This window comes from Natrix helvetica (assembly GCF_964273705.1).
Source record: "Natrix helvetica genome assembly, chromosome: 1".
In the NCBI taxonomy this organism is placed as follows: Eukaryota; Metazoa; Chordata; class Lepidosauria; order Squamata; family Natricidae; genus Natrix; species Natrix helvetica.
Genome location: NC_138548.1, coordinates 223,196,635 through 223,212,618, shown reverse-complemented (window position 1 = coordinate 223,212,618; position 15,984 = coordinate 223,196,635). Strand labels below are relative to the sequence as shown.

Genomic DNA, 15,984 nt, shown 5'->3' with positions numbered 1-15,984 from the left:
ACCAGGAGATTTTGGAGCACTTCATGCTTCCTTCGCAGACGAGCTTTATGGGGATGCTGACTTCATTTTCCAGCTGACCACACTGCCAAAAGCACCAAAACGTGGTTCAATGACTGTGGGATTACTGTGCTTGATTGGCCTCTCCATTCTTCCTCCATACTCTGGGTCCTTGGTTTCCAAATGAGATGCAAAAGTTGCTCTCATCAGAAAAGAGGACTTTGGCCCAAGGAGCAACAGGACTTTGGACCACTGTGCTTCATTAAGTCCATGGTCAACGCAGCCGTCTACCAGGAGATTTTGGAGCACTTCATGCTTCCTTCTGCAGACGAGCTTTATGGAGATGCTGACTTCATTTTCCAGCTGCCCACACTGCCAAAAGCACCAAAACCTGGTTCAATGACTGTTGGATTACTGTGCTTGATTGGCCAGCAAACTCGCCTGACCTGAACCCCATAGAGAATCTATGGGGCACTGCCAAGAGAAAGATGAGAGACATGAGATCGAACAATGCAGAAGAGCTGAAGGTCGCTATTGAAGCATCCTGGCCTTCCATAACACCTCAGCAGTGCCACAGGTTGATAGCTTCCATGCCACGCCGCATTGAGGCAGTAATTGCTGCAAAAGGGGCCCAAACCAAGTACTGAGTACATATGCATGCTTATACTTTTCAGAGGTCCGATATTGTTCTATGTACATGCCTTGTTTTATTGATTGCATGTAATATTCTAATTTTCTGAGATGGTAGATTTGGAATTTTTATGAGCTGTATGTCATAATCATCACAATTATGACAAATCACGGCTTGAACTATCTTGCTTTTCATGTAATGAGTCTTATCTCATATATTAGTTTCATTATTAATGAAACTAATTTAAGTTGCATTACTGAAATAAATAAGTTGCATTTTAAGTTGCATTACTGAAATAAATGAACTTTTGCACGATATTCTAATTTTTCAAGTTTCACCTGTATTTCTAAGTCCTATCAAAGAAGTGTATTTTGTCCAATTCCCAGAAACATTGAGTTATAAGGAGCAACAGGATTTCCACACAGTGGGACAACATGACAATCAGACATCAGGCTTTGGCTCTTCCAAGGAATACAAAATCAAAGCAGTACCAATAGAGTAACAGGAAAGAATAGAAAAGGAAAATCTCTGGGCATAAATTATGTTTTTGACAATTGCAAGAACTGTCTAGGCCAGCGATTGCGAACCTTTTTTGGCTTGCATGCCATAAGGGGGAAGCGCAGGGGGGTCGTGCACGGGCATGCCACACCCATAATGCAACGCGTGACACCCCTCCAGTGCGCATGCACGCATGAGAGGTGCTCCCCCCCCATTTTTCCATGCTTTTTCGCCCTCCCCAGGCTCCAGAGACTTTATAGGAGCCTGGGGAGGGTGAAAACAGCCCCCCCCCACCCCCTCAGAGGCCATCCGGAGACTTCAGGGACCTTCAGTGACTTCCGGTTTACTCGTTGGGTGGTTTTTAGTACTCTGGAGGCTTCAGGGAAGCCTCCTGAAGGTCCCTGAAGCCTCCAGGGGGCTTAAACTGACCCTACGAGCAAACTGGAAGTCCATTCTCGAACTTCCGGTTTGCCCGTAGGGCCGTTTTTTTCCACTCCGGAGGGCCTGGGGGGGGCTCTTTTCGCCCTCCCCAGGCTCCTATAAAGCCTCTGAACCCTGGGGAGGGCAAAAAATGTCTTTTAAAAAGGCTGCACGCTGGCCAGCTGACAGGACAACACCTCGCATGCCTTGACAAATGGCTCCATGTGCCACCTGTGGCATGTGTGCCATAGGTTCGCCATCCCGGGTCTAGAGTAAGCAGAGAGGAGTTTAAAGAACAAATTTATTCTGCTCACACATAAACTGAAAGGCTGACCCCCGTTACGGCAGTGAAGATATTTGCAATTTCTGGGAAAGCAGTGAGCAGTGCAATGTCCCAAATTTGGGTTACTAAATCACAAACTGAAAAACTGCATAAGGACCTGATCACCAGTTCTTTGAAAAGCACAAAAACATTCTAGTGTGACAGAATTCAGTGCTGCACAGGATCTAGATGAATCAAATATCTGAAAATTTGTCACTGTAAAATTTCCTCTGTGTAAGTTATTTCATATCTACCTATCTATTTTGCCACCTCAAAGGAAAACCTGCTGTTGGTGAACTTGCGTTTACTTCAAGCAGCTGGTGAACGATCAGGGCCAGATCCTGCTGTGATATCCTCAAGGAATAATTGCACTTGATCGTTTTAGTTTTCTATGTTTTATTTTAAATAGCAACTTTTCTTTTTTCTGATTCCTCTGTTAGATTTTTAATAGATGTACTAAACTGGCAAGTGGAGTTGCTTTAATGTTTTTACCTAGCTGATGGAGGGTCCTTTCCCCATGTGCCAAACTACAGAGTGTGCGTGCATATGGCTATTTGATTATTAAGGAGTGAAGACTCTGGAGGAGGAACTATCCTTCTCTAGAGTTCCAACTGTCAGGCCTGGATTTCCATTCATTTAGACTTAGGGTCAGTGGTGGGATTCAACCGGTGTAACAACCAGTTTGCTTTGCGAGCGCAAAGCGCAGACACATTGCATTTGAAATCAGCACTAATTCTTATCTTTTTCCGCAGCCCCGGTGAGTAAAACAGTTGAGACACAGCAATCCGCTCTGCTGCGCCAATCAGCTGGGCTTCAAACAAAGGAAATATAGGACAGAATAGAGCAGGGGCGAGTAGGCGGGGCCAACTGCTCCACGGAACTACCGGTTCGCCTGAACCAGTCCAAACCAGCTGAATCCCACCCCTGCTTAGGCTTATTAATTATAAGCAGCGGTCATGTGTCTCTCTCTGAAATATTTGACAAAGGCTCCAGCAGCTTATTCTTCTAAAAAAGGCTGGAGAAATAGATATCTCAGCTTGTCATATAACCAAAGAAGTATGAAACAAAATGTAAAGTGCCAACATAATTCAAGTCTTTGCCAATGCATTTGCCTGATATTCATCCGAAGAATTTTGTTTTGCCTGTAAAAAGAATCATTATCTTTCATTCTATAAGAGATGTAAGTATTATGTCTGCAGAAATGATTACAAAATATAACCTCTCAGTGTACCTCCTACCTGAGGATTTAATAGGATTCTGAATAGAAAGCAAAATACTACTAATGAATATTACCTACTGTGTCAGAAATTTAAATAAGATTTGCGGCTTGGTTGATTTTGGCTATTCCAAAACCATCTTTCTTTTTTTCTTTGTTGCTGCTCAAATCTGAATGATGTCATCTTTGCACCCCCTTCAAGAATCTAGACAAGCCAATTTTGTTTTTTTACAAAATTACATACTTTTTTTTCAGTTCACCTTACCAAGGAAAATTTGATTGAGAATTATCTCAACATTTTCTGCCTATCCTAGCAACATAAATGTTGGTGGTTATACAGGGCTAACTGTTCTGTTCACGAGTTTAGTTGGGACTATTTTGAAAACCTCAAGCCTTTTCTTTGCAGACATGGCATCTTCCATCGTAAGACATATTAAACCATCCTTGTGATGCTATTCCAGGTAGTTAACCTACTCATAGACCATGGCGGCTGTCAAGTCTGGGAGGCTTGGAAAGTTAAGCTAAATAACAGAAGTTTTTTTCTTAAATACACATAGTTATTTTTGCATAGAAGCAACAGAGGATAGAACTAAGGATTCCATGTTACCAGGAGCTCCCAGCTACCCCATTTGAGTCGCAAACTCCCATATGTTATCCTTTCAGAATTCTGTGACATTAAATGGCCTGATTCCTGCTTAAATTTTATTTGTGGGGGGACAATACAGCATTGTGGTTCTGCAGATGTACCATCAGCTGTGTCCATAAGGCTGGACCGGTTGGATGATTTGTGCATGCCCTTCACTATTCCCGATGGAGGAAGGTCAATAGCAGACGGGCGTGCAGAAGAGGCGGGTGTGGAGGTAGTTGCAGTAACATCCGGGGGAACTGAAAAATTCTCTGAAAAGAGGATCAAGGGAGAAAAGTCAGATTCTGATTACTTCTTGTTACAAGGTGACTCAAGAGGAAACTGGTTACCTTCATAATTCTTCCCTTCTCTGATGCAAGGGCATATGTTTTTTATTCAATTATCTTGACAAAAACCCACAAAGGATAGAGAACATGATGCATACTAAGTGTCATTTTTACTTTCCATTTGGTTATACATGCCAATTCACATGTCTGCTTTGGTAACCAACAGATTGCATTGTCTCTTTTCGAAGGTTAAAGGGACTATCTGGATTTGATTTAAGGTGTCCACTGCAATGTCCAAGAACAAGGAAAAAAGTACACTACACCATCATATCAAATGTATGCCTAGGTAAGAATTGTACCTAAGGGCAAGAGTAGAATTTTTGTCCACGTAACTACTATTACGAACTGTAGGATTCTTTCAGATTGTTTAGAATATAACTCAGCAAACGTGTGATGGGAAAAAGTCATATAACCTCTACACTTCATCTAGATAGCTGCATGTAATAGGAAAAACTGAATCCTTTTACAAACATACAGATTTTCATTAAGTTTCTAAATTGCAACAGAAACAATGATATTGACACTACTGACTAAACTAATTCTATACTGGGTTACTGCAAAGCCTCTCTACACTTTTATATCATTCTCTTGCTTTCTACTGAATTGCAATATAATTGTTTCTATTACACTGCTGAGAGCCAGTCACTTCCTCTCAGCCCTTGGAAGGAGTCAATGGCAAAAGGCTTCTGAAAAACCTTGACAAGAAAACTGCAGGGACTTTTCCAGGCAATCTCTAAGAAATGGAAGTGATTGAACACAAGAAAAAAATATACACTACTATTACTTATACAGATCACATTTCTCTATATAGTATTACAATAAATTATATGTATTAGAAGCCAAATATTCAATTTCTGTAGGAAGCATATTCTGATTACAGCACTGGTATATACAAAGAATACAAGTTCATTTATATCCATGCATTTATCATAAGCCACACAAATTAAAAGCTTGTACACAATTCATTTTGTTAATGATTGTTATGCTCACCAATGTTATTAGTCACGAAACGTATACAACTAGATCAGTGGTGGGTTTCAAAAATTTTTAGAACCTCTTCTGTAGGTGTGGCCTGCTTTGTGGGAGTGGCTTGCCAGCCGTGTGACCGGGTGGGAGTGGCTTGCCAGCCATGTGACTGAATGGGAGTGGCTTGCTGACCATGGACTGGGTGGGCATGGCCAACTTGTAAAATGTGGTGAAACTCACTTAACAACGCTCTTGCTTAGCAACCAAAATGTTGGCTCAGAAACTCTGGCATTTGAAGCACGCAAGTCTTAAAGCTGTAAAATTACAAGAAACTTGCACCCCTAACTCTTTAGGAAAAAAAAAACCCAGGGGTGTTCAAACTTGACAGCTTTAAGACTTGTGGACTTCAACTCCCAGAATTCCTCCTCTCGCTCTTCATCTTGATGATGTGCGGACGGTCAGGGTGAGGGAGCTGGAACCGGTTCTAAAAGGCACTGTAGATTTGTGGAACCTCTTCTATAGAAGAGGTTAGAACTGGCAGGAACCCACCCCTGAACTAGATGGACAGAACGTGTATTATATGTACCTTATTGAATTGCTTTCTGCATTTTAATGTTGAATTGTTTTGGACTTCTAAATGTGGATGCATATTTTCATTTAGATATTGAACAACAGCAAAGAGTTCCTCTCCAATACATAAATATAAAATAGAAACATCATCCTGCTTTCAAACAGGGTCAGATTTTCACTGTTGCACTCATTTAACTAATGCCAGTCCTTTTAGCCCATCTTTCAAAAGTGTTCACTAATAGCCTCTACTTCAGTTTTGCCCAAGAGTCAGTTCTCACTTGTGTGCAATGGTTAGAAGAAAGAAACTCAGTGTTTAATCAGATAATGTCAGTCTGTGGGGAAATAGCTTCATATTTGCTGCTGCTGTTACTAACACCCACTGAATTCAGTTTTGGTCAAATCAGTGCTGAATTAGGCACACGGCCACCAAAACAGTATGAAAACAAGCTTTCAGAAAGGTTTCAGAAGTTCAGATCTAGAAACATGATACTTCCAAGAACAAGCATCTATACATATATAACATTATACTTCAGACCTAGAAACACATCAAACCAAAATGGGATTTTTACCACTTGAAATGTTTTCAAAATAGTGAGCAAGTGCACGATCAATCAGTTTCTGTTCTTCTAACCACTGGTCTCTGAGAGTTGTATTTATCAATCAAATTAAGTTCTGTTGTTTTCAGGCTAACTATGGCTGTCTTTTATAAATGTGAAAATGCCCTAACATTTTAGAATGTTCTTACATTTATAGCTGATGACTAGTATCTGTCTCTGTATTGAGCAGTTCTTGCAGACATTTCATTATTCAACTAGATAACATCATCAGTGCAAGTGAGTGTGCGGTTTTCTGTCATTTATATGCAGCATATATAATGTTACAGTACCTGGTTGGGTAATGAAATGATTGCAAGCAAACCGGTAAGTTCAGAGAATACCCAGAACTCAGCAGTGTAACTCTTGAGCTACAAATATTACTATTTTTTTAAATATCGAAATGCAATGTTATTACTGGAAACCTCGCTTTTCATTAGCTGTTCTTAATATTCCTAACACGTTTCTTACAAAAGAAAAAAGGTGCATTTTATAACATCAATATGACACCAGTTATTCAACAACTGAATAGCCATGAGTTCCAATTTGAAGGAACATTTTAATGAGAATCACTTTATTTGAAGAAAGCGTGATTTATGGTGATGGACTTTTAAATAGGTACACCCCCACCCCCCCGCAAAAGTTTTCCATTTTAGAAAATGAGTCACATCCCAGTAAGTAAGAAAGTTAACAAAGAAAGAAAGAAAGAAAGAAAGAAAGAAAGAAAGAAAGAAAGAAAGAAAGAAAGAAAGAAAGAAAGAAAGAAAGAAAGAAAAGAAAGACAGCAGCAACATATAGGTTGAAAGAAATAAAATGCAGCAATTAAGAGACACCAAGTATTTACACAATGCTTGTCTGAAATCAATTAAGCCAAAGCAGACAGCACACAAAGACACAGGCACCCCCTGAGATGCAACAATATTGTTTGGGGCATGTTAATACAGAAACACATATGATGGAGCCAAACAGACCCTACAAAATTTCACACAGCAGCACCAGCGGCAGGGAGCACCTCAGAGCGTCAAAAAACTGAGCCTGGGGTATCCAAATCTATACGTGCCTCAACAAATATGTACTACTTGAGCTGGGGGAAATGTATTTGTTTGTTAAATTTATTAGCTGCCTATCTCACCGTGGGGCTATTCTAAGCAGCTCAGGGTCTATGGTTCAGGGTTCCCAAAAGCAATATAAAAAAACTTTACTCAAGACAGGTGGGCCATTTCCTACTTTCCTTCTTGGAAAGAGCTGAGATCAGTAACAACAACACAAAAGCCCCCCGTTTTGTATACTAGGACTCAGTCACTAGAGAGGTATAAAATTTCTTCCTGGTGATAAAGAGTGATAAAGTTGACTTTTTTCTCCCCAAGATCTCATCATAGGCAAATCTCATTGTGGCATTTGTCTGGTAGATTTTTTAAAAAGGGCAGTGGCTCTGACTGATTAAGGGGACATGTGGATTATTATACTCTCTTCTGCTGGCTTGGAAGTGAAATGACCGACTATAAAGAGCAGCTCCAAGCATCAGAAACATCAGTGGCATTAAAAAAAAAAGGCAGGCTGCTGTGCAAATGTTTCATGGTGATTATGACAAAAGGCTTCTCCCTTTCTCTCTTCCAATGGAGTCCTTTCTCCAAAATCATGCTTAAATTTGCCAGACTTCTAGAAAACGTTTGAAAATAATTTGAGCTTTGACACTGGGGAGATTTCTAAAGCTTTACAGAAAAATAAATATTTCCCACCCCCACCCCCCAGCTCCTACCTATTCGAGTATTGGCAAATACATCAGCTAGTGACCCACTGGTCCCTTTGCCTTCTCCATGGGATAGTGTAGAAGATGCTGATGAAGATGTGGATGACCCCTGAATAGATCGGTTGATCCATGACTCAGCATTCTGTAAGCTCTGATGCAATGCAGCAGATAGGGCAGCCTGGCGCCTGAGCGAACCTTCATCCTCGGAGGCAGAAGATGTGTCTGTGTGGGATCAGAAAAGGGAAGCACACTGCACTTAACATGCTCTGTTTGCAACCGAGGAAATACTGGCAAAGGCTCCGTACCACCCAATGCAGAGCGCACTAAGCATGGGTCAAGATGGAAGGAAGCTATTAGCAAACCCACCAACTTGGGCCAGCTTTGTTCCTTCCCGCAAAGGAAAAGCAAGTAAAATTGTTGAAACCCCACCAGAAAAATATCCATACACCAAACTCTCCAGGTAAAATAGCCCTGCAGTCATCACCCTGCAAATTGCATGCTATGGAACCTGGCCGCAGTTTTCCCCAACCATTAACAATTCTGAAATGGAAAACATCAGAATCAACCCATATATGAACATTTGTTTGGCAATTCCCATTCTGGGAAATTTCGTATGGTCTATAATTATTGATTTGCAGATGAACACAGAAAAAGTAAAACTTCCTTTACATACTGAAGATGTATATGGTGAAGAATTCCTCCCTTCCATCCCATTTTTTTTATACAAAAAACCAACATCAGTACTGTAGTATTCAACTATCTATGCAGTATGATTAATATTTAGGAATATTCAATCTGTTAATCTATGTAACTGTGTAATCTTTCACACAAAAGTATAGTAGAATCTCTGGTCATGACCATAATTCGTTCCATAACTTTGGTCACAACCCGATTTGGTCATGACTGGAACCTAATTTTAGAAATTTGGCGCTGATAAAAAACATTAGCGTGGAAGGGGAAATTGGCTGCGGAAAAAAATTGTGAATTTTTTGATCAAAACCCGATTTGGTCGTGGTCAGAAGCATTCATGACCAGAGATTCTACTGTATGCATAAATTTCTGCATGTAAATATGTCACAACTGGCCCGTCAATACATCAATAATCTCATTGTCACATACAAACTCAGAACTTGAAGGTGGCAGTCATTTGAGCCAAAGAAAAGAAAGCCAGACATCTTTTTGCTGTCCCCTGTTGAATAAAAAAATCATCCCCCCCCCAATGGATAATATTATTTTGATCCTGATGCATTCTTGACAAAGATGGGAAGCCTCAGCTTTTTTCATCTCAGCCCTCTCACCATGATATTGAAAGCAATTGCAAAAAAGATTTGTGATTTTTCTCATCTGTTTACTTGCTACTTTTCCCTATTCCAGATCTATATTTTTTTTCCCTCTGTCAATCATTATAAACATTTAAAAACTAGAGAAGCAAGAGTAATGTAATCAGGAGCCTAAAGAGGAAGGTAATTATCTGTGCACATGTAAATTTAAAACAATCTTCCTATCACCTTCACCCAGAACAGAGATGAGGTAATGATGACTATCCTGCCTGCTCTATAGAGCTGGAATGTATGACTACTGCCTTGTAATAAGGCACCTCAACTGATCTATCCACACATCTCTTCCGAATGGCACAAACTCAGGTTTTTCAGGTACTTGAACCTAAACATCAGGGACTAAAGAGCAAATTTTACACATGAAAAACCAAGCGTTCTGCTACTAAACTACAGCTCTTCCCCACTGAAAAAAAGTTGAATGAAAATATGTAGGTTTTTTAAAAGTATAAACCTATGTATAAATACTAACACATTCAGAAAAAAATGAGAAATGTTGAATTGTCAGTATGAAATTGTTGGGATTTTCATATTCAGCTAAGTTCAGGCAAATTTCTTTGATAAAAATAATCCAGAAAGTACCCACGTAAAGTTATTGCTGAATCTCAGACCAAGAATATATCAAATCGTACGTGAAAAGTATTAAGGCAAGCAACATATTGTAAGTGTCATGTGGCAACTGAAACAAGTTGTTGAACAAACAAAAAAAAAATGAAAGAAAAGGAAAAGAATGAAAAAGAAAAAAAGAAAATTCAACAACAAAATCCAGCTATTAGTAAAAAGTCTCTCTTAACAGGAATCTGATGCAATAATATTAATATACATTAATAATATATAATATTAATATTGCCAGCAGTAGCGCTTAGACGTATATACCACTTCACAGTGCTTTACAGCCTTCTCTAAGCAGTTTATGGAGTAGCATATTGCTCCTAACAAACTGGGTCCTCATTTTACCGATCTCAGAAGGATGGAAGGATCAGTTAACCTTGAGCCAGTGGGAATCGAACAACCAAACTTCTGGCAGCCAACAATCAGCAGAAGTAGCTTGTAGTACTGCATTCTAACTATTTCGCCACCATGGCTCTTGCCCAGCAACCTGAACAAATCTCATTTGACAAAAAGAAAAAAATGCCAGAAAGAGGATACCACTATTAAGATATTACTACTACTAAGATAATAAAGGTTTCAGGAAGTCAAGACATTGGGCACATGCACTGGCATCAGAAATAAGACTAATTTCTCAGATAATGTAATGGTATGAGGGAATGACTTTGGGAGACCAGGCGAACAGGTGCTGCCTAGGGAATGGTCAGATAAGCATAATCCACAGCTGCATAGTGGGTGGAGCAAGAAGCTCAGGAGAATTTCTACCCAAGGTATCACCTACCAAGGCAAGGGGAATGTCAGTTGGTCTTACCCGAACTGCATGTCTCGAAGGTGGCATGGGAGTAATCACAGCTGGGTATTAACACGGCCCGTTTGCCCGGAGACTGAGGTAAATCTTGAGGCCACACCTCTACTCCTCCTCCTGACTCCCCCAGATTAACCGTGACCAGAACTAACTACTCAGGCCCCTAGGCGCAGAGCGCACCTAACAGGTGGGAAGTGACTACTCCCACGCCACCTTCGAGACATGCAGTTCAGGTAAGACCAACTGACAGTATCCGAAGTGGGGCGTGGGAGGAGTCACAGCTGGGACATACCAAAGCTAGATGTCCATGGGAGGGCTCATTGGGCCTGAGTCCCCTGAGAGTCCAGGACTCCCTGCAGAACCCTCTTCCCGAAGGCAGCCTCCACGGAGGCGGAGGCATCCAGCCGGCAGTGTCTGATGAATGGCGAGGGCGACGACCAGGCAGCTGCTCTGCAGATCTCCTTGATGGGTGGCCCAGGCTGTGGAGGTGGCTGCACTCATGGTGGAGTGTGCGGTGATGCCCTCCGGTACCTGGAGCCCTCACGCCTCATAGGCCTTGGAGATTGCCAGTCCGATCCATCTGCTGATGGTGGCCGGGGAGACCTTAGCTTCTCGAGTTGAAGGTTGGAAGGAGACGAAGAGTGCCTCCAACTGCCTGAAAGCCGTCGTGCATTTTAGATATATGCGCAGGGCCCTTCTTACGTCCAGGCGATGCCAGGACTCTTCCCTTCCCCTGGAGGGGTTTGGACAGAAGTCCGGGAGAACTATCTCCTGAGCCCTATGGAAGGGAGAGTTGATCTTGGACATGAAGGCATGGTCGAGTCTGAGGACGACCCGGTTGGTGTGGAAGGAACAGAGATCCACCCTGCTGAAGAGAGCGTTAAGCTCGGACACCCTCCTAGCAGAGGTGATCGCTACCAGGAAGACCACCTTGAGGGTCAGGAACTGTAGACTTACCTCCCTCAGGGGCTCGAAAGGCGCCTCCAGCAGTCCCTGGAGCACCGTGGGGAGGTCCCAGGTGGGGAAGCAGTGGAGGGGCCCCCCCCTGCGACCGCCCAGCTGCTCAGAGGCTCTCTGCTACTGCAGCAAGCACCGCCTGAGCAAAGCTAGCAATTAGAGAGGCGCGAGTGAGGAGAGGTGGTCAGAAGTCAAAAAAACAGCTGAAAGGTAAGAAGTCTTCGAATCGAAGGGTGAGTCAGGAAAGTACTCCTTCTGGGCCGAAGACTGAGGTTAACCTGAGGGAGTCAGGAGGAGGAGCAGAGGTGTGGCCTCAAGATTTACCTTAGTCTCCGGGCAAATGGGCCGTGTTAATACCCAGCTGTGACTCCTCCCACGCCCCACTTCGGAGACCTGGACTTTCATACTTGCAAGATTGTGCACTGGGTATGTTTGGGATGGTGAGACATATCTAGCACTAAAGATAGCAAAATATCAGATTTGGAAGGCCTTAAGACCCAAACTCAATCTTGCCAACAATCAGTTGAAGTCTGTTGTTCCCCCTTCAGACCTTACAGCTTTCAGGCACTGGCACAAGACATCCACAGCATCACTCAGTTCACCAGGGGCAGAAATGAAATAATTAGGTATTATCAGTATTGCTCACTCATCCTTAATGGAGAACAATTTTACCCAGGGGCTTCATGCAAATGCTAAATAGGAGTGGAGAGAGTACCAATCTCTGAGGGAGCCCACATACTGTTTGCATGATCTTTCACTCCCAATCAACATCAACCGATATCAGTCCTGTAGGAAGAAAGAGAACCAGCCCAATACTGTGCCAGCCCATGACACCAATCCAAAAGGATACCATGGTAGAAAGCCACCAAGAAATCAAGAAAAGCCAGGATGGATGCATTAGCCCAAACTCACTTCTGACGCAGATCAACCAAAAGCATGAGCAATGTTATTTCTATCCCATGTTCAAACCTGGGGTGAAAGGGGCCCAGATAATCTGCTTCATTCAGAGCCTGCACAATCACCTTCTCCACAACCTTTCCTTTAAAAAAGGTAGATTGGACACTGGACAGATGTTGCCCAGTATAGTGAGATCTATCCATGGCTCCTTGATGAGGGAACAAATCAAAACCTCCTTATAAGGTAAAGGAACAACCCCTTCTCTCAAAGATGAATTAATCACTGCTAGAACCCACCTTACTATACGTGTCACTCTCTGGTCAACGTTGTACAATGAGGAGGGGAACTGGTCTAATGAACAAGTGACTGAGCTCATAGTCATAAGGATCCTATCCATTTCCTCAGGCCCAACAGATTCAAACCATTCTTTATAACAACAGGGCAAGATCTTTCCTCCAAGCACCTCCATGGGACCTGTACTAAAGCTGGCATTTAACGGGAAAATTCAAGTGATTTTTGTCTTACACTTGCTCTGAAAATTCCCTGGCACACTTTTATAAGTGAATTGCCTGGTTCCTGATCCACACTAGAAGGGCTTGGGTCATCCAGAACATGACTATTGGGAGGCAATCTGTGAACACAATAAGGCCAGATAAGTATTGTCACTTCGTCACCTTTACCACCATAAGATAGGACTTAATAGCAGCTTTCACCTATGTTCAGTTGAGTTCATCCTTCAATGACCTCTGACCACTGGGAGATTATTCTTCTATCAGTGAGGGATGGCACCAGAGAATCTAATGACTATCAGAACATGATCTGACCATGACAAAGGAGTCATAGAGAACTACCCCAATTCTAGATCCTTATTGGATTTCCTCTCAAACCAATAGGGATCATAACCCATCACTTGATTTTCCTCTTTCACTTTCATTAATAAGATTGAGAGACAGGGAAAAAAAACTTTATTGCTCCTTCTAGGAGTGTTCCAATAGCAAATCTTACAGCTTCGATACTCTATTAAATGCTGAAGAACCAAGACAAAGAATGTCAATGAAGTCTTAGGGATAGAACATCAAATAACTTTTTTTAAACTATATATTCTCCTGGCTTCTATTAACAACATACATTCAAACCTGATTGAGTGGGAATGAGTCTAAGCAAAATCTAATTTGAGCCCTGTACTATGGCCAGAAGCAAAAATGAGCTCCATTTATAGCAAGTACCTGCATCTGATCAACAAACAATATAAGGTTCTTCTGAGTGGCAACAAGATTCCAAGCCAACATTGCATGGAAACTGATTAATTAGTGCAAGAAGAATAGTGAATTTCTCTTCTCCATCAATAGAATTTAAAATAGCATGCTGGAAAGAAAAATGATTTAATCTGATCCTGAAGAATACATTGTTTTTCCTAATACATTCAAAACTATTCTCTGGATAGGAAATTGAGCAGCTGGCTCAATTTGATAAGCAGTGGGATCTAAAATTAATACAGGCCCAAGTATCAAATAAGTTCAAAACTGTCAGGGGAAAAACGCCTGAGATCTGAGATCAATGGATCGGGCTGATTCCCTTCCGCATATCTTTTGAGATATTAAGAAAAATAAAAGTCTTTAAGAAGTATTCTAATTAATAAACAAACTTTAATAAAAAAATAAAAAAATAAATGAAACAGAAATAACTAATTGATTACATTTTGATAATAAAAGCTCTGGTTGCCAAGTTGGCAGCCGAACAAAGAAGAAAGGAATTTTGGAATGTGTAACGCATGCGCAATAAATCACTTTCAGATAAGAACTTTTATGACCTGCGCAATAACTCTTTCTTAGTTTAACTCTTGAATGTCAGTTCATGCCTAGCAAACTTTTTAACATCGTGACAAAAACATTCCATTCCTCTTCCAGCCCATGCCAATCCCATTCTGGAAATTGCCTGGAATTTTTTAGAACTGAACCTCACCACCAGAAGTGGATTCTTATTTTTGGAGAATGGTATAGAAATGGGGCTGTCAGGCCTGCAGCCATCTTTTCTTTTGGATCTTTGGCCTGCCACATTTTCTATTATTCTACTATACATTTTCTATTGTGGGAAAATGGGAGGAGGGATTGTAGGAGTGAGATGTGATGTAGCCATAACAACATTCTTTTGAGAAAGCCAAGGCCATCCTTTGTCTTTGCACCTCTGCACCTGACCGGAACTGGATGGGTGGAACTGCCAGCATGGCAGTGGAAGATAGGACCATGTGATGGACTTATGAGTGTGGGGGCAAGATCTTGAACTTTCAATTAGGTGGGGAAAACCAGGAAGCTTTCAGATTCGCGTTTTCCCAGATGTGCCAACATGGCTCTCTTAATAAATTGGAAATTTGAGCAATACTTTGCCTTGGACTCTGATTTACTTTTGGATGCTATTTGGAACCCTGACAGGGGCTGGACCACATGTATAACATGGAAACCCATGTCCATTTGTAGGATTGATTTCACCTGAAGAACAGCTACATTAGTGTCATCTGGAGAAGCAACAGAAGTCTCTAGAAGAGTTCTCAGGAATGTTCTTTTCCCAAAATGGAAGATTCCACACATTTTGAATTTAGACATTAAAGAAAATGATAGTTATTGTTGCAGAGCAAAACAAAATACTACATTTTAAATGTCATGACTAGCAAACATTTTTGCAAAGTTAATTGCATATGCATATTTTGCAGGATTATATAACTGAGCTATTAAAAAAGAGGCCACATAAATAATTAAACATTAAAACAATCAATGTGAAATAAAATTAGATCTGGCAAAGACAATGTATGGCTGAATATAAAAGTACAATTATCCTTTCCTCTCTCTTTTTTTTTTTTTTTTTTTGCTGCGGTAGGCAAGGCTAAATTAATAAATTTAAGTTTGTTAAATCTAATAAAAGCATCATTTTAAAAATTAAAAAAGACCAGCAGCCAACTTTAAACTTATATATTGCTTTCTTCCTCTTTGGTGTCCCTGGGTAAAAAAGTTTTTGATTTTAAGTCAATTATAGTTTCTCTCACCAACTACAAATTTAATAATCATAATAGTAATGAAAAGGAAATGGAGGAAAAAGAAATCCTGGAAAATTATGATATAAACAGATATCTTCTCACACCCCAACTGTAATCATAGTGCTTGAAATTATTTGTCCTTTTATCAAAGACTCCTGATAAACAATTGTTCAACAATCCATTGTATTACCGTCTACATCTGTTCAGTTTTATTAGAATTCTTTGAGTCAAACTCTATCCTACTATTTGAAAAATCCATATCATTGATCTCCATATTATTGATAGATTTCAAATGCATGGCATATACAATAATTCTCAATAGGAGCTGAATTCTCAAGTTCTTCATTTCAGCAGATGACCAAGTGCCCAATGATAACCCTGAAAGTAGAGAAATCAGAAACTACCTATTCCAACAAATA

The 15,984-nt window shown here is 40.9% G+C and overlaps 1 protein-coding gene across 3 annotated transcripts in view; it reads right to left on the bottom strand.

Moving 5' to 3' along the window:
* DIP2B (disco interacting protein 2 homolog B) overlaps positions 1-15,984 on the bottom strand; it is a 195,804-nt gene that overhangs the window by 48,850 nt on the left and 130,970 nt on the right. For 2 of the 3 annotated variants that reach the window (XM_081934084.1, XM_081934085.1), the window contains exons 5-6: positions 7,945-8,157; positions 3,832-3,981 (exon numbers count right to left, since the gene is read on the bottom strand). In XM_081934084.1, the coding sequence (XP_081790210.1) occupies positions 3,832-3,981; positions 7,945-8,157 (363 nt within the window). The remainder of the gene's footprint in view (positions 1-3,831; positions 3,982-7,944; positions 8,158-15,984) is intronic. The other variant, XM_081934086.1, reaches the window with a different exon arrangement.